The following is a 27,977-nucleotide window of genomic DNA, read 5'->3' as shown; positions in this document are numbered from 1 at the left end:
GTGGTAACTATTTCTTGAATTGGTTTTGTATAAATTATGAATATTTTGTGAAAAAATTTAAGCCTGATGAATATTTTTGAAAAGTGCGCGAAGTTTGGACACCCCATCATACCACTGCCCTTACCTTTTTCCCAGAAGACAGCCAATGGTTCACCTCTAACTCGACATTGCAGTATACCGTCATATCCTCGTAGAATGACAGGCCTGTCATCCATGAGTACCTCACCCACAGGAATATCTATAAAAAAAAATAATAAAACAAAACATATGAACCTGGCTATTTTCCCACCAGAAAACAATTCTTAAAACTAACTTTACCCTCGACTTAAATCTAAATTTGAATTGTGTTGCAAACCGACAGATAAACCGAGAGTGGTTTTGAATATCGGTTCTCTTTTTAATCATTGTTATTATCCACTTTGTCTATTCTGAATGCCATAGGTACCTCACATTGCGCACAGTAAAAATTGAATTATTCAAATTGAAAGCAGAGTACATAATGAGCCACAAATTTTGAGTTGGGTATGGAACGAAATCTTTATAAAACTCATATAAAATTTACACATTTTTGAAGAAAAAAAATTACGACGCGACGATTGTATATGATCATGTTTGACCGAGGTTTTATCTAGGTTTGACTCCGTCGTGAAAAAACAAGTAATATACGTTTTTTGCTTGTTTTTTTTTAATTAAAATTGTATGACAATTTCAACGTGATACATGCCTAACCCACAGTATACTCGAGTATTTCACTCCATCAAATACGTTTACGCCATTCTTCTTCTTCTTCAAGCTACACTGCCTCCTTCAATCCTGAAGATTCTTGCAGTATTGTAGTACCGGGGACCGGCAGGTGCAATACACCGGGTGAACACCCTACTCTTTGACGAATAGTGTATTTGTTTTAACGTGCATAGGTTGTGACTCTCCTATACACGGGACCAACATTTGCGTCCTTTCCGATGGACGGAGTGTTTTCCAACTGCATTCACACCCGCACTGAACACAGCGGTGAGGCACGTTAACACACAACGCTAGCATCAGTTTTTTTGTTAGACGTCTTCCGGCATGCTGCGGGACTCGAACCCACGCACGTTGAGATCTACGATCTTTTCCGGAACAGGCGCTCTAACCGACTGAGCTACACTGCCTCCTCATTCTATTATAGTCTTCTTATTATTATTCGTTTGGCCATAAAAACACACCAAATTTTACAATGTAAAGACCAAAATACAATCTGAATTTTAATAATTCAACATAAATAAGTGAAAATTAAGGAAAAGAAGAAAGAGAGTAAGATTTGTTTTTCCATGGGCCAGGGATCACAAAAGTAAAATTCAGAGTATTATTGCCCAGAGGCATGCGAGCCCTCACAGAAAATCCATTGAGAAAGTATTTTTAATCCCGGTATATACAATTACATGTAATTAAATTTCAATGAAAACATATTTATACAAAAATTATTGACAATTGTGTAACGCCAGGCAAAATAAAAGAAGGGGAATTATATACCCATGCCGGACTGACTTTAAAGGATATGTGTAATGCTAAACAAACATAGCATGAACTTTGTGTAAGGTACTGGAGCCTGAAAAGCAACAAGGAAGCTTAGGAGAAATGGGCTAGATAACAGCATTAGCATGCCTCCACATTCTTAAATGTTTACTCACAAGGCTCCAACACCCAACATATAACACAATTACAGGAAACCTCGCCCCCTTCGATGAAAGACAAAGAATAGTAATGATATTTAGATTTTTATGTGCCCCCATCAGTTTTGTTAAAAGAAAGACTTTTAAAAAAATAAACAAATAAACTTAAACTGTACCGAGACGGTCATAACAACTCATACAACATGTACTAATATTAAACATTATTTTTGAGTATCAATTAGATAAAAAGATAAAAATCTTGTTTCGTAACAAATGTTTACTGATATATAATTGAATCAAATTAGCATACAGGAAACACAATTGTTGGATGCACATCTTAAAATGAAATATGCAAAGTACTTGAAATTATTTAAGTTATATCTATATATGGCGGGCATATTAAATTTGAATAAAAAGTGCAATGGCAAATATTTGAAATTTGGTACAGATGTTCTGGAGGTACAGCCCAGCTAAAATGAGGGAAAAAGAGGGGGAAGGGATTCATGCTCCGTATATTGCACAATACAAAATTAATTCTTTAAAAAATGTCATTATAGAAATCATACCACAAATAATGAGGTGATGAATAACAAGGTAATAAAGAATAAAATGGAAAGAAAATGAAGGTATTTATGAGTTAGACAGGAGTGCTCCCTTTAAAGAAGAGAAAAAAGAATAGGGGGAAGTTGAAACAGCATTATATCTTGCACTTAAAGGAAGAGTGTCCCAAATTCTTGGAAGGAAGGTAGAGGGTGAACAGAAAAAAAAACATGAGTTCTGGAGGGCAGATGGCGGAAAGAAAGTGTTTCAGGATGGCGGGGTTGATATAGATACATGTATTTGCACTGAGCTCTTCACAGTTGCAAATTCCATGAAGAAACTAAAATGCAAAGGAACATAGGAGGTTATCTCGTCAGGAGGCAAGTGAGGACCAGTCAAGAAGTTTAAGCCTATCTTCGTAGGACATCTTCCCACGACGTTGTTTTAGTGCAAGTTTAGTGGCTGTCCTCTGAACACGCTCAAGTTTATCCACCTGTTTTGAGGTTGTGGGATGCCGTACAGGCATACCACACTCTAAGATTGGTATTAATACTATTGAATTGTATAAACATAATACGGAGGACGCAGAGTATTATGAATCCCAATAGACGATTAGCACGTGATAAAACTGAGTCAATGTGGGTTTTCCAGGAGAGATGATCAGTCCCAGGTATCTGGTGGAAGAATCAGAACTTAGTGTAGTATTGACTACATAATAGATAGAGTAATGATATGCCTTATCACTGATTACTTGAATAATGCACAATTTGGTTTAGACCATCTTCTGGGCCATATGTGTTGTCTTACCATCCTCTGTGGTGACCACCATGATCATTGTTGTCATAAATGCGATGAAAGCGTAGATCTCTAAACTTGCAATTGTCCGAACAGTCATTATTCTTGAAATCTGTGGGGAAAAGTGTAAAATTAAAGTGTGAGATTGAAAAGTTTTGCCATTATTACAAATAAAATCCTGGTAAGAAATGATGATCCAGTTTGGCCTTCAGGTCCGCGCAGCAATTTTTTCTGTCAGTAGTTTTGCACTCGACGCAAGAGGGCGCTTTTGGAGGCTTTGAAGCAGACTGCAAATCTCAGACTTGTATTAATTCAGAGTCTTGCCTCAAATTTAAATAAAAAAGGTCTTTGAAAAACCTTTCTAGGCAAACATTAAACATGCGTCAATAAAACTAACTGATTTTTTTTTCTTCACGGCCTGAACACGGAATAGTCTAAGCACTTTTTGTAATCATGAACAGGATAGGTATCTGATTAAATAAATGATTCTAGCGCGAAGTGCGAGCCGCTGTTGCCATTCCAACCAGACCGAATAACTAAAAGCTTATTTAGAGGTCAAGACCTACCAACAAAATCGTTGCTTTGAGAAAAAAAAATATCATACTAGTATCAACCTGATTTAAAAAAATGAAAATCTGAGATAAAATATCTGAGATAAAATATGATATAACAAGATAAAACATTATACTTATGTACCATCATCTTTTTCCATGTATTCACTTCTGATTATTTTGCATATTCTATTTGTTTTCCTTATGTAATTTGCTTGTTTGTTATTTTGTAAATATTTTTTTACAGGGCCCCCTGGAAAACAGTACATGACTACTGATGGGGCTACCCTGTATAAATAAAACGAAATGAATAAATATAAATAAATAATTAAAATAAAAACGTCATGACATTTGATAATTTCGCTCTTTTTTTACAAAATAGTTCCATGTACAACACAGTGAGATGTAAGTGAGCGACTTGATGTTATCACTCATTTATCTTATTATATGAATACAATATTCAATTTTCACGTGAAAATTACGAGACTGTATATCAAAACAATATAGGTTACAATGACAATTCCACGTGTTCAGGGAGGATTAAAACCTTGTTTCAAATTTTAGTTATAATGAGTAGAAAATCTAAACATTTCATATTTCATGTAACTTGTATGATAACATGAAAATAAATGGAGAGTGGGCGTCGTCATAAGTTTCCTTATTAGCATACTACCAGGATGGGCATGTACCTGTTTTTTTTTTTAATTAAAGCCGAAATTTACTTCCATAACCGCCTTTATTACTATTTATTTCCATAACCGCCTTTATTACTTTAGATGACATCTTCATAATTAAGCTTGTTGAATATTTCTCTTTTTATTCAATTCAATCTTTCATAGAGAGTTAGTTATACGATCAAGGAGGGTGAACTTCATTTATTTTAACCATTTAGACATGAAATAGGACTGTTTTCAGTGACATCATGACGAGCATATTGTTACTAATCTATTGATGCAAGCGCGGAGCGCAAGCTTTTTGCTATTCCGACCTGAAAGCATTCCAAGCACTTTTTGCAATCGTGACAAGGGAATGTATCGAAGGATACGAGTAAAAAAAGCTCCAAATGAAATTGAAATATGCCTGAAACAGTTCATCCCTCCGGCAGCAAACGTGGCTTTTAATAAAATGATTGAAAATGTAGTCCCGGTTTTTTACCTCCACATTTTGTTCTTTTGTTCCCTTTTTTCTTTGTCTGCGTTTCGTCATGCCTCGGTGTGTTCTGTTCTTTGTAGGGCAATCACAATTTTACTCGTGTAAACACCTGACGCCACGCACTGTATTCAAGTGGGGTGCAGCAACGGGTAGTATTCACCCGGTATAATAGATTCGCTGCTTGAATGTACGTCACTGAAACATTCATATCATAATGTACGCAGGTAGACGGTCTCATAAGCCACGTAGACCTGGAAAAGTTTTTAAGTACAATATTTTGGTTGATTCATGTTCTAGATGAGTATTGAAGTAAATTCAGCTTGATTGCCACCTTGGCATCCTTGAGCAATTTTCTTAAATATTATCTCAATTAGCGTAATCATCATAATCATCTAATTAGCATATAATAATAGCTACTAGTCTTAAATTATGAAAACATAAACGATACCTTTTTTCTGAGGAATCCATTCATGACAATAGTTTTCATTTTATTTAAGTAATGCAATAAAATAATGTCATAAATTAATTCCTCGTACTGTATTATTCAAGGCATGTTTTCTGACTTTCTCGATATAAAATGACAAAGGATATATAATTACACCTAAATATTACTTAGTGCATTCTGCTATTTTCTAATATTTTAAAAATCATCTTAAATTTCTTCTCACCAATATACATGTATGACATATGAAGATAATAAATAACGTGAAATCATTAACATAGTTGAATCATAATACATACATAAACAATTTAAATTCATTATTTCAACAGTAAACTTAGAATCAATTGTACATATATCTTTTACAATTCATAATCAGAATATTAATTCAGAATAAAATCTTCCACATGCTCTAGAAATATCTCTGAATATTAGAAAACACAAACATACTCATAATCTACAAATAAATCTCAAGTTGAACATTTGTTTTCCTTTACGAATTTGACGAAGTTATAATGATAAAAAACACAAAACACACACTCAGCCACGCTTCCCCACCCAACCCCCCACCCCACTCCCTTGATAAACAATGCATAAGAAGTAGAAAAATGAGAAAGAATAAAAAAGACAAAACACACACACACACAAAGCAAACAAAAAAAAAATAAAATAAAAAATAAATCAAGAAAAAAAATAATACACTCTAAAAAACGAAGTGCTAATTCAGCTCTTAAAGAGCGTGTATAGTGACTGCACTTCGGAGTGCTGATTTTTTAGTTACACTCATGCATATTAGGTCATTATGCTAATTATGTTTATTACGATAGCACAGACTTTTTTAGGGGAATAAGTGAGGACTGATTTGGTAGTGAACCTTTTTTTGTTTGGGCATGTCAATTTTTTTCTGGAACAAAATGACCTCGATTGGTAATGAAAACCATTTTATTTACTTGTCAAACTTTTCCTGTACACAAACGCCCCCACTTTTGGTAAATCCTACATCCATCACTGCAGGTAACAACAAAAATCACAATCGGTTGTGAATATCAGGAGCATCTGTTCATGTTAACGCCAGTTTAGTTAGATATGAGGATTATTCAATCTTCTGAATAAAAGAACCCTAACATGTAGCATGTCGCCTGTTGCAATGCGCATAATACTGCAGTGCAATGTGATATCTCCTTCCGATTTGCATACGTAAAACATGTAACAAATTGGCATATTTATCTAAGTTTCAATTTCAAGCGAACGATGATGCCTACTTTAGGAATCGCAACTTACCGACTCACACAATAATGATTCCCTGTACTTATGGATGAGACATGATTTTCCTCTAAATTTAGATAGTTGATGGTAGCCTGCGTTCAATCGTCGCAGAAATGCGTTTACTCTACATCAATAAGTCTCCATGATTACGTACCAACTACGATATTCCATGGGAATTCATTTCATCATGTACATCAACTGTCAGCGGGGAATCCCCAGAAGTCGTTTGACATTGACTCGGAACGGAGAGCCATTTGTGTCACATAAACATGATAAAGTCGATAATATAAGTTTCTTGTCGATATACACTGGTTTCTTTTTTTATCCCGGATTTATCATCAGAAAACTTGGTTAATCGTAACCGAAAAAATATTAGTTCTTTGCCGACAAATAACTAAGTTTATCGAAATAAAAAAAAGGATAGTTCTTCGCCGAAAAAAAATTAGTTTATCGAAATTGATTTTTTTTTAAATATCGGACATATGGTTAGCCATTTGTCCCATAAAGGCGATAGACTCGGTAAAGTAGGTATAGTTACATCGTTGTGGTTCTACATCTGCGCCATTGTAATTATTCGATAAATATTCAACTCTTTCGACCTTTCTCTCATTAACGCTATCCACTTATATTTTTCTCATGGCCATTTTCTCCTCCGTTTCCACTCACCCTTCTCTTTCGAATAATGTGCTATAATGTGCTTTGAAACAGAGGGTCGTGGGTTCGAATCGTAGCCATGGCGTATTTTCCTTCAGCAAGAAATGTATCCATACTGTGCTACACTCGACCCAGGTGAGGTTAATGGGTACCCGGCATGAGTAATTCCTTGCATGCACTGAGTGCCGGTGATGGTAGCTCGAGCTAAAGCCGGGATAATGATAGCAGCACTTTGTATCCTCTGGCAAAAAGCGCTTTATAAATCCAGCTATTATTATTATTATATTAATGTAATAAATCACAAATTTATATTTTTCAGAAATTATTTAAACTCATATGACTGAAAAGAGGAAATATCACAGAATTCATGCCGTTTGAGACAAATGATAGCTCTAACCATTTCCACTCACGGATCAGAGACAAAAAGACTTGCAGTTTCAAGAGGTGAATTTTTACATAATTACGCTGCAGTTTCTGCCAAATCCTAACCAGAAGTGTTTTAAAATCCCCCAAAATGGCGGATTTATATTTTCTTCAAAATTATTCATATTCAAAAGACTAAAGAGAGCGATTATCAAATAATACAAAGCTGTTTTTTAGACTACGTTTTGCAGTGCTCACAATCAAAGCTAACATGAAATAACCCTGCAAGAGTCATAGCTTCGTTTTTTCGCGGCCTATAGGTGGGAGAACGCTTAATACCCGTCCGACCTTTTAGAGATGTGACCGCGTAAATTTATTTATAAACAAAATTAAAAGAAACTTACCTTCGTTCTTTCACAATGAACTATTGAACTGTAGCATGGATATGGTATGTCTGGTCGAAAAGCAAGATTGCAAAGTTGAAGTACAGAGTTAGTCAGAAAAAACATATCCCATCAAATTGGCGTTGTCTTGTCTAAACTATGAACAGTTATTGATATAGAGTTATTCCCACTCTCATTTTGATACCATATTCATACTGATATTTGCCTGCATGACTGACTACAAAGCAATCTCCAGAAGGTCGTAAAATCTTAGTTGCGCCAAGTCATTAGTTGAAGAATGAAAAAAGGTGCACGCATGCAGATAGATACCGACACCTAGCCGGCATTCCACACACAGACACACCCACATATTCCACCAAACTCACCCCTACACAGACCCACACATAAACAACAAATCACCCGTTCCACACTCACCACCACCCACACACCCTCAGATATCCACACATTTGTGAAGGGCCAAACATACGTGTTTCCAAATCAGGCAAACAATTTTGAAGATTAACAGTGGAATAGAGTGGCCACTTTTTATCAGGACATGATCAATCAGATACGAATATGAGGAATTGTAATCACTACTTAAAGATCCAGACCGGACCCGAAAATGAAATTGATAAATTATATACCAATCGAAAGATTATAAGCTACTAAATACAGCAAGGTATGCTTTATGCATTTTCACCGCTTCCTAGCTGAGTATTTTGCTTAAGAATATTCCAATTATCGGGCTTCGAACCCCGCTTAGAAAATAGACTTTATTGTGCTTTTCACCTGCCTCGCGACCGTGACGTCACGTTGTGTAAGAAGCGTCGTGATTCCATAGGTTTGAACACAGAAAAACTGGGTGATTTTTTTGCTTTCCAGATAACGCATTTCATTAATTTCTTTACTTTTATCACAGAGGGATATCACATATATTTTTACCCACAAGCTTGAATTTATGAATCTACAGTTTGAACTAGTTTTGCCATATTTTATTTCCTGCTTATTTGGCGCAGATTTAAATTCCATCTGCATTTAGATTATGTATAACAACTTTTCCTGACATAGCAATTTAAGCCCAATAAGAGCCAAACAAAGAAATCACAAAAAAGGTAGTAAATAGTTGTAGGTTTACAACAATTTGAACAGTGAATAATTTTGAGTGCTATTTTCATCTGAAAACGAAAAAAAAATGGATTCATAACATGGAAATGGAAGAAAATACCCAATGCTCTTGTACACAAACCTATGGAATCACAACCCTCCTGACACAACGTGACGTCATCATTTTCAAGCGACGTTGGGGTGCTCAATCGAAGCGTACTTTGGAGAAGCAGTTTTTTTTTATTTTTATTTAATATTTATAACTATTGGAAGGAGATATATGTAATATTTTTGGTATATTTGAATTGTATGAATCATTACCTTTATTTTTATATATGATTGTTTTTACACCGGTCAGGGTCTTTAATGAGGGGTTTATGAAGTTTTTTCTAAGAAGCGCGTGTTTTGGTGGCGGTGGGTGGATGTGTGTGTGGCCAAGAAAAGAGGTGTGTGGGTGAACAATGGGTTGGTGTCTTTTAGTGTGCACACAATTATCCTTTTCAGACTTTGTTTGATTCTTCACCCAGCATCTCGGCGCAACTGAGATTTAACGACAGACTTTCCGGAGATTGCGTCTTATATCTTGGTCACATTTGCTCTACGGCGAGTCGAAAACAGCAATTTTATTCATTTTTATTCAAACCACCTATACCTGGTACCAAACAAATGTTAAAACGGCGGTTTTCGACTCGGCGTAGAGCGAATGTGACCGAGGTATTAGTCAGTCATGAATACCATTCCGTTCGAAAATAGCATCAAAATTATATCAGGACATATCAATAAATCTATGATTAAAATTTCATCCTTTAGACAAGACCACTTCAAACTAATGGGACATATTTTTCTGACCCACTCTGTATTTCTTGATATTGCTGTACATTATAATGCGAACATTGCGAAGTGGCAGTTTTGGTTCCTTATTTCGTCATAGGCATATATATTACCTTGGACTAAATTCCAGTAAATATATATGTGGAACTAATAAAATGGCTGTGGCAACCTGAATGTTCTAATGGGGTTATGTGATCGTTCTAAGCAAATTTGTGTTGCTCTTTATGGATACCGGGATGGCAAAATCATTCGGGGTTCTTATTCCGACCATGGCCGAACGTCTCGACTCTTGTTACGGTACTGTTCGGTTGATATGCAGTATGCCATCAGCGATTACTCATCTACTGTGTAAGATGGGTTTTGTTATCTTTCACACCATTTTTAAGAACCGACAGTGTTGTTAGACTTGAAAGAGCAAACAAATATTGGAAAATCACTTCAAGCTTACGGATTCTTGGAGGCGTTACTATGAACGCAATGGAGCAAAGATCTACCATGTTAGAAGAAGTACAGGAACAGAATGATGACCGGAAGTGTTACTCAGGAACAGAATCCTCCCAAAGTAAGACAATGTTGTGTGGTAAAGCGGATGATGGACAAGGAACTGAAGGAGTGACAGAGCGAAGGCGTTTGATTCAGTTGGATAGGTTTAGGATTGATAAGCAGGAGATGTCATCGGACCCACAATCCACCCTGAAAGGGTCATTCATTCAATCCTGCAAACGATCTTGCGGATTGTTAAACGAGCCGCTCTACCCTTTCTCCACCCCGATCCTTGTCATAGAATCTCACACTGTTTATTATTGGATTTTTTTTTTGGTTCCCCATACTGAACAACTTGGTATCCAATCTTCTAATGCTGTCTACCTCTCAACAATCGGTGGTGTCGGCGGCATTATTGGGAGAACCGTCTCCATCCTCCTCCTCTATAAAAGAGTCAATGCTTGTGCTGTGTACATCCCGGTATCTTGTATCTGCGTCGTATCATTTCTGCTGGACGTCACCAGTTCTGATTACCAGTCACGTGCTGATTTAGCATTTATTTGAGGGTTCTGCTTCTTCATCGTGGATGCCTTTTGCAGCAGCATAATCGAGGATGCTGTCTTTGACGATAGTAATTGTGACATGGCCCTCGCTCTTTCTAGTTTCTGTTATGGATTGGGGGCAACGATGGCAGGAACATTCTCAGGTAGGCTATATTAAGGAACCCTCATTTTGAAATTCATTTAGAGCGAACTTCATTTCAAGAACGAATGCTTCCCTTGAAACACTAGCGTACCTACGGGGGGGGGGGGCAGTGTGCCCCCTGATGAGCCACAACCCATGCAAAGGACGTATCCCTGCCCCCATGACGAGCTTGAAAGACCTTTCCCCCCCCCCCCCCCTGACGAGCTTGAAGACCTTTATTGCCCCCCTGACTAGCTTGAAGACCTTTTTTTTTTGCTTGTCAATTTTTTTTCTGGTACGAAATCCGTTATTTGTGATTGAAGACCTTTTTTTGTTTTGCTTGTCAAATTTTTGGGCGGGCGGTTTTGCCTCCCTTCTCCTGTGGAAAATCCTGGGTACGCCACTGCCTTGAAAAATAACTTATTAAGAAGATAGAATTTCACTCAACAAGAAATCGATTTTATTTTGGTGGGGAGTATTTTTCGTTGACTATATGTACCATTTTTTTTACGGGGGCATCAAATTTATTAAGCCTCATTGGCTTTAGAAGCACCTTTTACATCACTGATTTAAACTCTATTTTCTTTTGACTTAATATCTTGGCTTTTACAATGTCTTATTAGTTTGTTATGTAGCGTTTTTTTTTTTTTTGTAATGCATACTTTGTCCTATGTTAATTGATAAATCTAATTGGTACTTCTATTTTATAAACCAACACATGATATATTTATCAGTAATGCAATAAAAAATATGAATAGAATTTATTAAAAGTGTCTTTTAGTAAAGAGATTTTCGTAAGTTAAGGACGACCGTTTGACTGGATTATGTGTGTGTGTGTGTGTGTGTGTGAGGGTGTGTGTGTGTGTGCGCTTGCGCGCGCGCGTGTGTGTGTGTACACTGAGATAAATGTATTTATCATAATAAAATTCAATTCGCAGCCAAAGGTCGAATACATGAAGTTGTAGAAAGAAAACAAAATCAATATACGTATAGAAACAGATAAACAAAATCTGTATATCAATGCATAATATACAGTCCTCAACTACACATACATGGCCAGTTTCCTGACCCATAATGCTAGTGTAGTCTACAAAATAGACCCACTTGAATAATAACTGCCTCCCCCCCCCCCCCATTGGAGGAGAAAAATAAAGGGCGGAAAGAAAAAAAAAAGGGGAAGAAAGAAGGAAAAAAAAGAGTAAGAAGACGAGTGAATGAAATAAGATAAGGAGAAGACTTGGTAAAAACAAATTCATGCAACTGTATAAATTTTTCGCTCGCGCTTCGCCATGGCGTTGTATATTCAATGAGATACATATCTTGCTCAATAAATAGGCTGATATGGAGCTTAAAATATCAAGTTTTGAAGTAAATTCAAAACCTATTTCAGCACGGACATCAAGCATTCCTTATTTTGTTTGATTTACAAATTGATTTTCACAAAGTGTTCGGTATGTCCGTTTTATTGTCTAAGTATCAACATTTACAGCCCGCACTGCGCGCTCGCAGAATTTGATTTGTCAAGTACCTATAAGGTTATCAAAATATCCCTTTCAGGGTTGATTGTCAAAACCTATCAGCCAGCGCAGCGCACTCACATTTTGATTGGTGAATGTCTACCTTCTTAGTATCTTTAAAACTCTCTTTTCAGGACTTAATATTAACAAGTTTCGCGCTCTCATTAGGTTTATTGGTTTATTACATCAATGAATAAGATAACATTTTCATGAATTCATAAAAATGTCCCTTTTTCACAAGGTAATATCGACAAGCATCCCGCGCTAAGGAAGAGGAATAAAAAGACAGTTATCATTTTTCATAAGATGACAAAATGTCCTTAGAATGTCCCGGACATATGTCAAAATAATAAGAGGTCTAATAAAAATATCAGCTCGCGCTTTGCGTTCGCACAAATTATTAGGTGCGATCAATATCCACTTCAAAATTGTCCTACACAGTGCTTAACTCAGTGCATAAATTACCAATTTTCAGATCACAATATCAAACATTTTCTGCTCGCGCTTCGTGCTCGCATTGATACGGAGTTTTTGCAAACCTCGGGGACGCATCATTCGGTCCGGTAACACAAAAGTTAACGATTAATCATACACTCGATTTTCAAGATTGATTGTACATTATAGTCAATAGAATCAAAGGTAGAATACTGCTCTACAATCATTGCTAAGCTTTGTGTTACAGGCCCTATAGATGCCCCCTGAGCCGGCTGCGAGCATCTACTATGACAACTGGCTGGAGATATTCGAAATGCTGGGCCTACAATAGATCATGACATGGATAAGAAAGTGGTTTTTCAAACAAATCGAGTGCATATTGAGTGAGGAAAAACTTACTGAATTCAGACTTAGATATAGATCATTACTGTCCATCGAATCGATATTGCATCTAATGTGGATTATTGGTGGATCACTGGCAATTGATTCCATGGGTCAGATCACCTCTTCAGCCGAAACCATTTCGCATGCGTTGATATGTACATGGTATATGCACGGCATATGCAATAAGCCTAACCGTCTGAACACCATCCGAATTTGCGGGGTTTTTTCTTTTGCTTGCTCCTACGAAAACGATATGCCTCTAGCACACAATGTAATGGGCATTATGTTTTACTTTCCCAAGAAATTGGGGATAAGATTCAAATTCCCGGGGGGGGGGGGCGCACTTCCATTGACGAGAGGATACCAGGCGCGACCATAGGGTTTCGAAAAGCACCCTAAACAAGCGAAGCAAGTCTTTTCCAGATTATGAAAATGCATCCCTTAACAAGTATTTGGCTTGTGAAACCCTAAACATATTGGAAATGTATCCCTTTTTTCAGTATTTTTAACATCGCTTTTGACACCCTTATAACGTTACATAGGCCTATATTACGTACTTGCCCACTCTTTCCCTTTTTTACGCGTGGTCGCGCCTGGTATCCACTCGTCAATGGAAGTGCCCCCCCCCCCCCGAGCGGCCTCTCGAGCTCTAGGAGGAACCAAACGTGGCTCTGGAAAGTCGTCCTAAATCGGATATATCGCTGTTACCATAGAAGCAACCAGAATGTTGCACACGAAACGCAGATTGAATGTTTCCGTTGCAACATGTCACACAATTTGCATTGCAGGATAGAGTTTTAGGACCATGACGACGGGCCCAAAAGTCTACTCCAAAACCAATATACCGTCGTAAAGTCCGTCTGCGTTGCACAGGCGAAAAGTGGGGATTGATATAGGAACATACGCAATTACCCATCCTTTACATGGCTTACAAAACACGAATAGAGTGTCCAGTTATTAGTTCTAACTCTATTCTTTTTCTGCTCGCGCTTCCCGCTCGCATTGTTTAGTTATATACCTGTCCTGTTCATGATTGCAAAAAGTGCTTTAAATGTCATGTTTTTTTAGGTCTGAATGTCATTTTTTCTGCTCGCGCTTTGCACTCACATTATTAATGTAGGAATATACCCATTTACCCTTCTTTTTCATGATTTACAAAACATGAATAGACTGCCCCGCTTGTAGGTCTAACTCATTTTTTCCGCCCGTGCTTCGCGCTCGCATTATTTAGTTATATACCTATCCTGTTCATGATTGCAAAAAGTGCTTTGAATGTCAATTTTTTAGGTCTGAATGTCATTTTTTCTGCTCGCGCTTTGCACTCACATTATTAATGTAGGAATATACCCATTTAACCTTCTTTTTCATGATTTAAAAAACATGAATAGACTGTCCCGCTTGTAGGTCTAGCTCATTCTTTTTCCGCTCGTGCTTCGCGCTCGCATTATTTAGTTATATACCTATCCTGTTCATTATTGCAATAAGTGCTTAGAATGTCCTATTTTAGGACAGAATGTCAAAACTTGTCTCCTTTTTCTGGACTTTAATCCAGGGAATCTTTGCCAGCTAATTTTTATATTATTTGGAATTAACACAGGATCATGAAAGCTAAAACTGAATCTACAAGATATTTAAGATTTGTTATTTTCTTTACCTTTGTTTTATACCTGTAATAAATAAAATAATCAAATTTAGAATTGATCTAACTAGTTATTTGTTGGATATTTGTCTCACATTGTAACAACATAAAGTCATTTAGTTTAATTTCTTGACGATTTGGATGGATGGTGACATTGAACACACACCCTCTCTCTCTCTCTCTCTCTTTCCCTCTTTCACACACACTCACCATATGCACACTCACTCGCTCTCGAGTTTGGCCATTCTATAAACATGACAGTGGGCATGATATTGATGTTCACCCAAACATGCAGACAATGAAACTGTATTGTAATAATAGAATCTTCTTTACATAGCCGTTCTGCTCTCATGCTTTGTATCAAGCCATGGATGTACAACAAACGGGCCTCCTATGTTCAATATACCCTACCTTATTCATAGTACAGCTTATTATTTCTTTTTTTTTGGGCTGTGGATAAAGCTGAGCAATGGCAGACAGGTATGTTGTACATGTTTGTTTAAGTTCTTCCACCGAGGTAATAGACCGGGGGCTCAGGGAGTTTATTCAGCTGATCGGGTACATAAGGTTTGATGCTCCCAACATGTTGGCATGAGATCAGTGGTCAAGCAAGTGTGCTGCTGCCGGGTCATATCCTGTATGGAAAGCCCAGAGGACCTCATTTTTGTCGGCCTTCTTGGATTTTTCATGAAAATCAATTAAATTCATATTTTTGCACAAAAACAATGATTTTTTTTAAATAAATACGTATTTTACAGTGATTTAGATAGAAGAAATCGATTGCAATCGTTTTCTGGACAGTCCGGTTAAAATAATGTTTTTTGAAAAATATAAGAATTTATGCCAAAATTTCCATGTTTTTAGGCAAAAAATTGCATGTGCATTGTTATCTTTCTGTATAATTCAATATAATACTACTAATGCAAAATATCTGCATTCAACAGGAAAGAGGATATATTAACAAGAACATTTATATGCTTCATGACAGTATAAATGTCTTAACTTGCTTAGATATAGGGAAAATACCTCCAAATGTATTCCCCGATATTGAGATTAAATGACACCCTAAAAAGCAACCTCCGTCACTCCGTCACACTAGTGATACCGACTTCTATGTGCTCGCTGGCATGTCTTTTTAAAAGGTATGGACTCAATCGGTCTTGCCTTTGTTGGTGTATATTACATATATGGGTAGGAGAGCAAAAGGCGATTTTTTTTACACATCAAAGCAACTTTTATGTTAATGAAACCTCTTGGAAAAGTTAGAGGCATTGTTCTGCATGTCGCAATTACATTCGGGCACCTTAAAACATAATCCCGCAAGAGCCTGTCGAAGGTACCCAACCCTTATCCGAAGCTTGACTATTAAAATATCCTGCCTTTTGGAGCCCTCAATGTGGCAAAATGGAAAAATATCCTCTTTCCTGTTGAATGCTTATATTTTGCATTAGTTGTATATATCAATGACAAAACAGAAAGATATTAATGCACATGCAATTTTTTGCCTAAAAACATGGACATTTTGGCATAAATTATTATATTTTTCAAAAAACATTATTTTAACCGGACTGTCCAGAAAACGATTGCAATCGATTTCTTCTATCTAAATCATTGTGAAATGCGTATTTATTTAATATTTTCCATTGTTTGTCCAAAGATATGAAAATAATTGATTTTCATGAAAAATCCAAGATGGTCGACAAAAATGGGGTCCTCTGGGCTTTCCGTACAGGATATGACCCGGCAGCAACACATTTGCTTGACCACTGATATCATCCCAACATGTTGGGAGCATCAAACCTTATGTACCCGATCAGCTAAATAAACTCCCTGAGTCCCCGGTTTATAATGATAGTAAGAACTCGAAGGTACTGCAGTATCAAGTCAAAGGGGATCTGGTAGTAGTTATTTCTGTAAAACAACTGCATATAAAAAAAACATTTTAAAGTTAACGTGTAAAACACCGCGGTCCTTAATATTGATCATGGTGATCAACGTGGGCAAGAAAAAAATATATTTCTCAATATCCTGTTTTCTTTAGTTGCAAGTATGCCGAGTAATTATGGCTTGACCTTCGAAAAACATGTATTTCTGCATTAGCTTTGGTCTTGTTAGTCTTTATCGCATTGCGTTTTATCTCTACAGTCACTAATATGGCCTTAACGGGTCTAGACGGCATCAAAGGCAACCACATTTCGAGAACGAAAAGTAAAACGAATATTTCACTCGACATCCCGTTCACTACAAACATGACAATTAGGCTAAAAGGGTACTATTGCTTCTCCTTTATTAAAAAAAACATGCTTAGTCTTTTCTATTTCGTCTCTTTAGACATCATCGCGAGTCTGTCATCCCTGTTGTGAAGTCGCAAGGGACGCCGCCGTCGGTAATTTGTGTCGTAGTCGCGATCGTCTTTTTGGTCATTGGTGGCCTCGTTGGTATAGCGATTCATATCTTTACATCAGGTAACATCTTTTAAAGATAATGGAGTTTTTTCTTCCACAACAGTCGACGCCTTTAAGAACATAAAAAATATATTGTTGAGTGCCCTTAATGACAAAGAACAACCAAGACGTCTTTGTCAAAAATAGGTGAATCAGAAAATTAAATATTTTTCACATTTTCTTGTCAACTCTAAAATTTTGGACAAAACGGCCGTTCTGGTTTAATTTTCGTTAAAGACGTCCTAGCTGTTCTTTGTCACTTGACGAGTATTTTCAATACATTTACTATGCTCTTAAATCCTTCCCCGCTGTAGTTGCAAAACTCACGATTGGTAGGGACGAAGAAGAATAATAAGACAGAGGTACAGCAAGAGAAAGGGAGAGAGGGTGGGCGGGCGGGGTAGGTGGAAGGCTGGTAATGATTTTTTTTCATGGCTAGAAAGAATCACATTGAGCTTTCATGTTTTTTATACGATTAATTTTGGGAAATGTGTTGACATTACAAAAGTCCTGAACAAAATTATTGCCCTTAAAGGACCCCGGCATCCAATATATGACAAACCATTCATGGTGCAAGTTTGAATAAACTGTAAACATACATCTCCAATTTTACAAAACACCCAGTCTAAAACCAGCCGTTTTTGCCTTTAATCCGATTTATTATTACCAAATATTCCGTTCTTACTATCACGTATGGCATTTTCTTAACAACGCAAATATCAAGAATTAAAAAAAAAAATCAGTTGTAATATTAGCCTAAGGCAATTCTTTTTATTAAGGGTCATTATTCACAATAGTGCTTGCCATTAATGTCTTACGTCAGCATAAGCTCGCTATAATTTTCTGGCTTTCACTTGTGAACATTTCAATTGTCTTCCTAAAAAAAATTATTGCGTAGCATTCATATGAGAAACAAACAAAAAACAGGAAAAAATGCGCATACACTTTCAATATGTCTCTAAAAATATTCATAGTAATAAAATAATTGTTCTTTCGACAAATGGAATTGCAACACGTGTAATATATGGAATTAAATTGGGATGGTGTTTCCGGTCACTTTGTTTTTCACGTATTTGTTGCAATAAATAAAGATTTTCAAGGACAATATTTCCATGGCTTCATTACCATGATTACTAGAAATTGTATCTGAGATAAATTCCAATTAAACGTTAACCAATGGCTTACTCGTCCCTAGTCCACGTCCCATCAACAGTGATCGTCGAACCCGTACGCGACCACGGAGTAGAGGCAGCATTGGTAGTGATTCCAGGAGCAGAGATCCGTGGGGAAGCATACCTTCCTCTTACGGAGAGGATCCAGCGTCAGTCTCCGTTAAGGCTGTGGGTCGCTCTGACGACAGACTACTTGGAGAATCGGCCGTTCCTTCCTGAGGTAAATCTGTGATTCCATTCATCAAATTAGATTACATGTAATTCCGATCTTCTTTGCCATAATTCCCTGAATTCTTTGTATAATGATCTACGCTTTATCTTTTTCCACATTCAGTTCATTATGTTCTGCTCCTATTATTACGATGTTTCGCGGAAATGAAATACCTGCAATACACAATGTTGAATATAAGCCGTATGAAGTGGTTCGATTAAAATGGTTTTAATATTCAAATAAATTAGGTGTGAGTAATTGAAATAACATCAATAATTGTAATATGGTGATATCATGTTTTCACAGCAACATTCACGAGATTATCATTTAAATTCATTTACTTTGCACTAGTTAGCGCAGATCGGCTCTGCGATTTGAAAATATTTTAAAACATTATTTTCAAAGAAGGGTTCGCTTTTTTGTGGTATTCAATATGTTTTGGGGGCGTCGATACCCTTTTTTAATCACAAAATCACTGGTTTATTTTATGCAGATTTCTCTCAAGATAAACAATTCCATAGTCGATCTTGTAAGGTCTGGTATGCCGGCTAACACACCGATGTTTTTCGCAGGCCATTCCCTTGGAGGTAAGACTTGTCTCAAAGCACGTTTTTAGACTGACACGACTTATGCTCCATTTTGTTTATTTCGAGTTATACGACATAATTATTATCGGAACTGACGGAGCTATCCCGAATCGATATGACGTTGATATGCATTATTATTATTAGTTTATTACTATTTTATTATTATTATTTTCATCATTGATAATATCATTATTGTTGTTATTATTATCACCTTCATTTTTATTACTATTATTATTATCATTATCATCAACATTATTAATATTGTTGTTATTATTTTTATAATAATAACAATCATCGTTATCGCTGTTATTACAATTATTAAATCTTACGCCCTATTCTGTCATATCCTTGGACAGGTGTGTTTTTGCAGAGCTATGTCAACAGTAATCCGTCTGCTGCACAAGGCTTAATGTTATGGGGTTCATACCTAACCGGGGCTTCGGCTGATCTGGCTGCATTCCCAACCCCTATCATGCATCTGAGTGGGGATCTAGATGGTCAAGTTAGGATCACGAGATTGGAAAAACCATTCAGGTATGGTCTGCGTAACAGGAGGTGTGAACGATAGCCCCATACATCCCCCGATTTTTTTTTCAAAGAGTGTAGGGGGAAAACAATGAAACTAAGGAAGAACAAAGAAAAGCATCATAAAAGTGGGCTCCATGGTGTCTATAGTATTATATTCAGAAAAAAATGCCTTACCTTTGTTTTATTTAGGTATGCCCCCTCTCCTCCCCCACGCCCCATAAAGGTTCTCCCTAGAACAACCCAAGGTACTATAAAAGATGGGCCCCCAATTTCCATATCCGTTTATTACAAAACAGTAAATTGATGGCCATAGAAATAATATCACTTGATCATTGTAACGGATTTTCATTTTAATAATACACTGATCATCTTCTACATCATCTCCGACTACTATTGTTCTGAAAATAAAGTTTAAAATTTTCCACTTGAATGAGAAATACGTTATACCAAACTAATATTTCAACAAAGGGAAGTCAAAAGAAATGACGAAATATATATATATCCCGTTGCCCTCGGCAAGACCATAGTAGCATTTCCCCTCGTTTTCGCGCAGGGTGCTGGCTTTGTAGACGAGGGCCGCTTTTCTATACATATCCCTTGCTGTTAGCACTGCGTTTTTATACGGCAATAACATTTTCTGAATATTTACGTATATATATATATATATATATATATATATATATATATATATATATATATATATATGCAGTTATGTCCGTTATTTATTGCATTTATCTATAGAAATTATGATTATAATAATAACAATAATTATAATTATTGAAAGTCTATAATCTGAAAATTTTTATTTATAGGCCTTTAATTACAAATTAACTTGATGATTAACAGTTTATTATACTTTCACCGAATGTTCCATCTTATTTGGTAGTTTAACTATGTAACTATAACATTATGTTAATCTGCCCTGCTTGTGTCAGTAATGTGTAAATGTATATGTATTGTCATTCTTACACTGTTCCTTTATTGCTTTTCGCACAATAAAGTGATGCAGAACAACATGAAAAGTGGCGATGTCGTACCTTTTATATGTATACAATATTTATCCCCTCCCCCTAAAAAAGAAAGAAAAATGGGCATGCTGTAAAACTTTATTTTGTTTTACTGACAGGGAATTAGAAACACTGCAGACCGAGGACCCAGCAGCTCTTGCAACTAAACCAGTAATTGTCATGGAGGGAGTTAATCACTTTCAGTTCGCTTCCGGAGAAGTTCCCCCAGAGGTTGTTGAGAGGGATATTCCCTCTGAGCTTACTGCTACTGAAGCCTGGTCATTGTTGGCAGAGGTGAGAAAATTATCATGAAGAATATTTACTGTAAAGATGATTCAAAGAAAGATAATTCGTCTCCAAGGAAAAGTATATCATTAATTGCATTGAGCGATAACCAAAAGGAGAATTATAGTCTTCGGGTTTTTTTCTATTGAAGTATTATAAATTTGTCCTTATGTATTTTTGACCCTTCAAACCATGGTTTAGACACAAAAATCATATATCCAGGCAGATATTGAATGTACTGTGTCCATTTGTAAGTAATATCAGTCATTTTAGACCCCGTTTTTTGGAAGTAATCTTGGATATTTGAACATACTTGACCACTGACTGTCATTGTAACTTGTCCAAATGTACTACTTAACCCTTAAAAGTATTGAATAGAAACAAAATTAAATATACTAACATAAGTATTTGATGAATTGTGGAGTTTTAGGCTTTGGCGGGCATTTTAGACGCCATCTTGTATTTTTAGGTATACTGGTCTGCTTATGTTTACTCTTACCTTTATCAATAACTCTTTTTTACTCCTTTAAACCATGAAATATGCACAAAAATTTGATGTCTAGGGTGGATAATGAGTGAGTTAATAATATATGTCGATTTTGTGTGAATGGCGGCCATTTTGGACGCCATCTTGAATAACGGAAAACCCTCTAGGAGGATAAATGAGGACTTTAGTATATTATCATAGGCATAGTTCTGGACCTATCCTGAAAAAAAAAAAGCTTGTTAACTGAAATTTCCTATCTTAAGCCTATTTTGGCCTAATGCTCTTGGCCAATGTGGACATTGTAGCAAAACAGTGGATTTCTTAAGCTTCGTAACAACTCTTCAGTTACAAAACTTAAGATAGTATTTCCCATAATTAGAGTATAGTGCCATCAATTTACTTAATTCATTTGTATTGTATGGAGGGGTCATAGCAGGGGCCGTAGAACGGTTGTGAAAGTGAACGGGTGGGGGGGGGGGCTGGCCATTAAAAAATCATAATTTGATGGTCATTTTTACGTTTATGTACACGGTTTTGGAAAAACAAGTGCGGCAGCCCCCCTTCCCCTTTCCGCGGCTCCTGATAGTGTAGTGGTTCTGGCTCCCGTTTGTTTAATATTCAGAGGGCAATGGGTTCAAATCTTGCTTTGGGCGTCTATTTTATCCGGCAAGAAATTTAACCATATTCTGCTGCGATCATCTCAGGTGAGGTAAATGACAACTTCATTCCTTGAAACGCGGTGTGGTAGAACGAGTGAAATTATGCACTTTTATATAGGGACTTTTGTTCAGCAGGATTTAAGTATAGTAATCGTAATTATAACCACCATTTCTATCAATATTAATACTATTGTTATCATCTTGTATTGCTTATCATCTAATAGGTAATAAGTGACTTCATGTCGTATAACATGGATTTGAACAAGGGCACAGCGTTTCAGAACTTAGAAGCTCGCCATTTTGAAACAAAATTGAAGATGGCGCCACTTTCTACATTCAAGGATATCGAATGGAACGGGGAAGCTTCACCGTGGATCACAGATGCACAGGTAAATGTTTGACATACCGTGTATGTGTGAGGGGGTATGTGTGTGTGTGGAGGGGGGTGTAAGTAGGGTCTAGTTAATATGTATAAATTATGGAGCTTTGTGAGTGCAAATTAGCAAATGCGAAATCGTCCCATTCGTTGTTCGCCGGTATATACGCGAATAGAATCGGAGTCGTCGATCGAAGCACGGGAGTCTGATTCGCTCAATTATCTGCACAAATAAGACGAAAACGAGGTAATACTGATAAATATTTTCGCAGATACGATGCTTAGAAAAGTAGGTGGTCGATAAGGGGTAGTTCCGGCAAAAACGAATTCCTGAAAAGCTGCGAGCATCTGAATCGGTAGACTAACATGGTCGGGGTAATCTTGGTAATAGAGGAACGCTTTTAGCACCTTCAGCATCAATGTGCGCTATATAAATGCCCTATTTTCAATTATATCGTAATATCATCAACATTTGGAGGTGTCGTGGCTGAGTGGTCTAAGGCGCCTGCCTATACATGGAAAGTCCGGGTTCCATCCCCGGTTGTGCACCTATGCCCGTTAGAAAGGCATTTAATCGACAATGCTCTTTTAACCTGCATGCATTCAGATAAATGGAAATGATTTATGCATTATTGGTAACTAGGTGTTCACTTGTTAAAAAAATATATCGTAATATCAAAGAGCCTGTCTCAACTTTCGGAATTTCAATTTTTCAGGAACTTGTTGCTGCCTTCCCCAAGAACCTTACAACATCAGTGACTGTCTACAACATAGGATATACCGACCAAGGTCCATTTGAAAACTCCACGCCTTCTGTGGTAATATACGCCGAGGGAATGGTCAACATAACAACAACGTCTCATGTCGAATTTCCATTTAACCCTGTCGACATCTCGGCCTTCATGAACTCGGCCAACGAGATCGCTGGGCAGATGATAAATCAGGAGGCAATCATGCGGATTGTTAAAAGAGATGGATATGGGGACAGCGCCACCTGTCGGGTGATCAATGAAGTAAGTCCGAAATGGTGGTCACACAGGCCTAACTACAACTGACAGGCCAAAGATATTCATTCGAGCCAAACCATAGCTCAATTTTTTAATTTGATATTGCTGATTGACAAAAATGAATGAATATGACCGACAATCTAACACTGATTCTCGGGAGGGTACCTACTAAACTTCCTCTTTTCCAAATTAAAAAGATATATCACCACTTTGAAACTATATTTTAACTGGCGGAAGAATCAGGGCCATTTTACTCTCTCAAGTGGTGAATTTGATCCACTCAGGTGTAGTCTTTCTAAATGCTGATTCATTTTTAAAATGAGCCGGTCGAGATACACTTTTCTTGGCAGATATGAAATGTCAAGACATTTATCCTATCCACTGGTAGTAAACATTCAACCCTCGAATTTTTCCTTATTTTTTTATGAATTCTTTTAAGAGCCACTTTAACTTATGAGTTATGGAAAATGAATTAGGCCTGTGAGATCTGATGGAACTCTTTTCTAATAGTACTTGCGCAGAGAATGACGTCACTGCTTTGCGTTAATCCTCAGCTGAGTATATAAACGATGAATTCATGATGAGAGTGGGACGAAATGATTTAGAAAAACAGCAAAACCTGTTATAGATTGCATCAATACATGAAATGACAATGTACGGAGCCCGCCAGGTGACATGAGGAGAAAAAATCTCCGTCATTATTTCGTTCCCACGAAATATTATTTCGTGGCCACGCAATAATATTTCGTTCCCACGAAATACTATTTCGTGGCCACGCAATATTATTTCGTTCCCACGAAATATTATTTCTCATCTCTCCGATCTGTACTATTTCGTGGCCACGCAATACTATTTCGTGGCCACGCAATATTATTTCGTTCCCTCGAAATACTATTTCGTGGCCACGCAATATTATTTCGTTCCCTCGAAATACTATTTCGTGGCCACGCAATATTATTTCGTTCCCTCGAAATACTATTAAGCTTAAGGTTAAGCTTAAGGTTAAGCTTAGCTAAAAATCTGCATCATTATTTGCATAAAACAAAAACAAAGTAATTTTTTTACTAACCAAAACAAAATAAGTGCAGAACTCCCTTATGTGACTATGATTGATATGTGTAAGTTACGCACAGTGTAATGCCAACCTTATCTTTGCTGGGGTCCAGTGCAGAAAGAGTTGCGTTTAAACGCAAGTCAAAAAATCAGTCGCAAGCCCCAAATGCGCGCTGTTGATTGGTTGAAAATCAAGTTGCGCATGATTTTTTTAGAGTTGCGATTGACCGCAACGGGCCCCTGCTCTGTTTGTTTGTTTGATTGGTTTTTTTTGCGTGTATGTGTCCGATCTCCTTGAATGAATGCTAATTTCATAATCCTTTCTCGTCTTTTTCTTATTGGAGAAACACGGATTCTTTTACGTATTAATTATTGCATGTAAGGTAGACCTATGCACAATTTTAAATCCTTATCGTTTTTTTTTATACTTCGTTTCCAAGCCAATAAACTGATAATTTGTTTTATTCAATTCAATTCTTTTTTTTATTTCATTTCCATTCAAAACATAATACAACGTAATATAAAGTAATACAAATCAAGTACAATTTTACAGAAGGGCATTCTTACTTCGTAAAAAAAAACTGAAAAAAACCCAGTATAATATAGAGCATAAATGGAAATGAGGGGATCCACTAAAAAGCAAAGCTTGTAAAGTGTGGATCCCCCTTGGAAATAAAGAAAGTATAGTAGACTTATTCTGATATGCGTACATATATGTATTACAGGAAAGAAAAAGAGAACAAAAATCATACGGCATCTGCTGGCATGCAAAAGGAATATGTAAAGGCGGCAACTGCACAAATCTTCTTCAATCTATGAGAAAATGTGTAGTATAGGGAAGTTTCATTACGTTATCTGGGATTATGGTACTATTGATATAAAAATGGCAGGGCTAAAAATGGCAGAGATATACATAGGAAAGGTTAAAATGACGGAGGTAAAGATTACCGCTCTTTAACCCCCATGCAATAAATAATTGTCAAAATGCCCCAACATGTGCATAAATTAAATAAGAAAATTGTATCTCATGAGTGAGAGAAATAAAATTTCAGTGTTAGACTAATGGAAAGGGTAACTTTTTTTTAATCATAGAAGAGAAAATTCGTCTGCACCAAACTGCTAAACCTTAATCAGGATGGTACTTTTTTGTAAGGACTTACGTATTCAGCCTATATTCACGTCAAATCGCTCTACTAATATTCAAATCTGACGCACAATTCGGAAAGTTCACCCTGGCATAATGTTTATTGGTAAACTAGAAAAAAAAAATTAAAAGTGATTTTCCCATGTATCATGTGTTAAAACAAAAACAATGAAATGTCTTTTTTTCTTATAAAAAATGAAAAACAGTTTTCATTGTATCTTTAATCACAGATTATTCATGAACATGTAAACAAAATTTGTAATTTAATTACTGGTTAATTTCTGCTTCCATTTCACTGAAAGTTTAAAAAACACAATGCAGAATGTAAAAAAGGGGGGTAGCCGGTATCATGACATTTGCTCTGGCAAAGATTATTCCAATGGGAAACCCTATTTAAATTAGGCTTATTCTTAACAAATAGCGGGTTGTAATCCCATTGAATGATTGATTTTATTCGTCAGGAATATCACAGGAGATTAAAATAATATTGAAGAATACCTTGACAGGATAGCCCATGAAAGCCGAAAGGCTATCCCAACTCTAACCCTACACCCAATAAGACAGGGACAAATGTCGCATGGACATGAGTCGCACATCCCATCAAATTTGTTTTTGTTTGTTTTAATCATTATTTATTTGATATCCTCCAGTAACCTTTACACAACAGCAATGAACTACTTTTACGACTGATCACAGCTGACAAATAATTTCACAACATCAAGGTACAAGTAAAATAGATAATTCATTTTCACGAAATGCATAAGTCTTGCGGCTGATCCATAATATGTTTCAACTTCGCTGGAAATGAAATGGAACCTTAGTTCTTCACCTTCCCGGCCGAGAAAAATACTGTCTAGACCTTTTTTTCATTTGGGTATTATTATTAGACGATCATGACGAACATGTAGTAATGAGCATTTAAAATCCCCGAATGATACAATGTACAGTGTTGTTTGCCCATAGACATGATAGAAATGAACATATTGTTCGTATTTGATTAATGAAAGGCAACTTCAATTTTGCAATTCATGAAAATTGTATTCAAGTCAAATGGACATCATTGCTTCCCGTTTGTATTTTGGATCCAAAGAACCATTAAAAAAGACAATATCAAATAATTTTTATTCGCCTCTTATCAGTTTATTTCATGAAATGCATAAATTAATGCAGCTGGTCCATTTATGTTTCAATTTGACTGGAAGAGGTACCCCTGTTCTTCACCTTCTCGGCCAAGAGAAATACTGTCTACACCTCTTTTAGTTGGGTATAATTATCAGACGATCATGACGAACATAATATAGAGATGATTAAACACAACTGAGGAAGCATTGAAAATCCCCGAATGGTACAATGTACAGTGTTTGCCCATAGAGAGGAAAATAATGTTCTTATGTGATTATTGTAAGGCATCTTCAGTTTTGCAATTCATGAAAATTGTATTCAAGTCAAATATACATCTTTGCTGCCTGTTTGTATTTCGGATCCAAAGAACCATTAAAAAAGATAATATCAAATAATTTTTATTCGCATCTTATCAGTTTATTTCATGAAATGCATAAATTAATGCAGCCGGTCCATTTATGTTTCAATTTGACTGGAAGAGGTACCCCTGTTCTTCACCTTCTCGGCAATGAGAAATACTGTCTAGGCCTCTTTCATTTGGATATTATTATCAGACGATCATGACGAACATAATATAGCGATGATTAAACACAACTGAGGAAGCATTGAAAATCCCAAAATGCTACAATGTACAGTGTTTGCCCATAGAGAGGAAAATAATGTTCTTATGTGATTATTGTAAGGCATCTTCAGTTTTGCAATTCATGAAAATTGTATTCAAGTCAAATAGACACCATTGCTGCCTGTTTGTAATTCGGATCCAAACAACCATTCAAAAAGACAATATAAAACCATATTTTTCGCCTTTTACCAGTTCATTTTGTTAAAGTGTTAATTACGTTGGTTGATGGTAGTAGTCTTGAGAATGTTAATCAGTGATGATGGAAGTATACTGCATCCCCGAAAACTTCCGGGTTGGGGATGTTGAAAACAATTACCACCCCCCCCCCCTCCTTTAGTTTCATGGTGCAAATGTATATATATATTTTTTTATTCAATGGAATTCTTTTTAAGTACATAGAC

General features: G+C 36.5%; 1 protein-coding gene and 1 long non-coding RNA gene across 2 annotated transcripts; one reads left to right on the top strand and one right to left on the bottom strand.

Annotated features, from left to right (window-relative positions):
• Positions 1 to 129: 129 nt before the first annotated feature.
• Positions 130 to 6,528, bottom strand: LOC135154892 (uncharacterized). Its single transcript, XR_010294304.1, has 3 exons — positions 6,411 to 6,528; positions 3,000 to 3,099; positions 130 to 238 (listed from the first exon to the last, which is right to left on the bottom strand). It is a non-coding gene; the product is annotated as an uncharacterized LOC135154892 (long non-coding RNA).
• An 8,701-nt stretch (positions 6,529 to 15,229) lies between these two features.
• On the top strand, positions 15,230 to 25,947 carry LOC129267051 (uncharacterized). The gene is made up of 8 exons (XM_064103751.1): positions 15,230 to 15,352; positions 17,204 to 17,337; positions 18,512 to 18,708; positions 19,193 to 19,286; positions 19,643 to 19,820; positions 20,941 to 21,115; positions 22,477 to 22,641; positions 23,345 to 25,947. The coding sequence occupies exons 1-8, from the start codon at positions 15,342 to 15,344 to the stop codon at positions 23,681 to 23,683; spliced, it is 1,293 nt and encodes a 430-aa protein (XP_063959821.1). The 5' UTR covers positions 15,230 to 15,341; the 3' UTR covers positions 23,684 to 25,947.
• Positions 25,948 to 27,977: the final 2,030 nt, after the last annotated feature.

The sequence above is a fragment of the Lytechinus pictus genome, chromosome 8 (genome assembly GCF_037042905.1).
Source record: "Lytechinus pictus isolate F3 Inbred chromosome 8, Lp3.0, whole genome shotgun sequence".
NCBI classification, from domain to species: domain Eukaryota; kingdom Metazoa; phylum Echinodermata; class Echinoidea; order Temnopleuroida; family Toxopneustidae; genus Lytechinus; species Lytechinus pictus.
The sequence above is the reverse complement of the archived record's forward strand: the minus strand, read 5'-3'. Positions and strand labels throughout refer to the sequence as shown.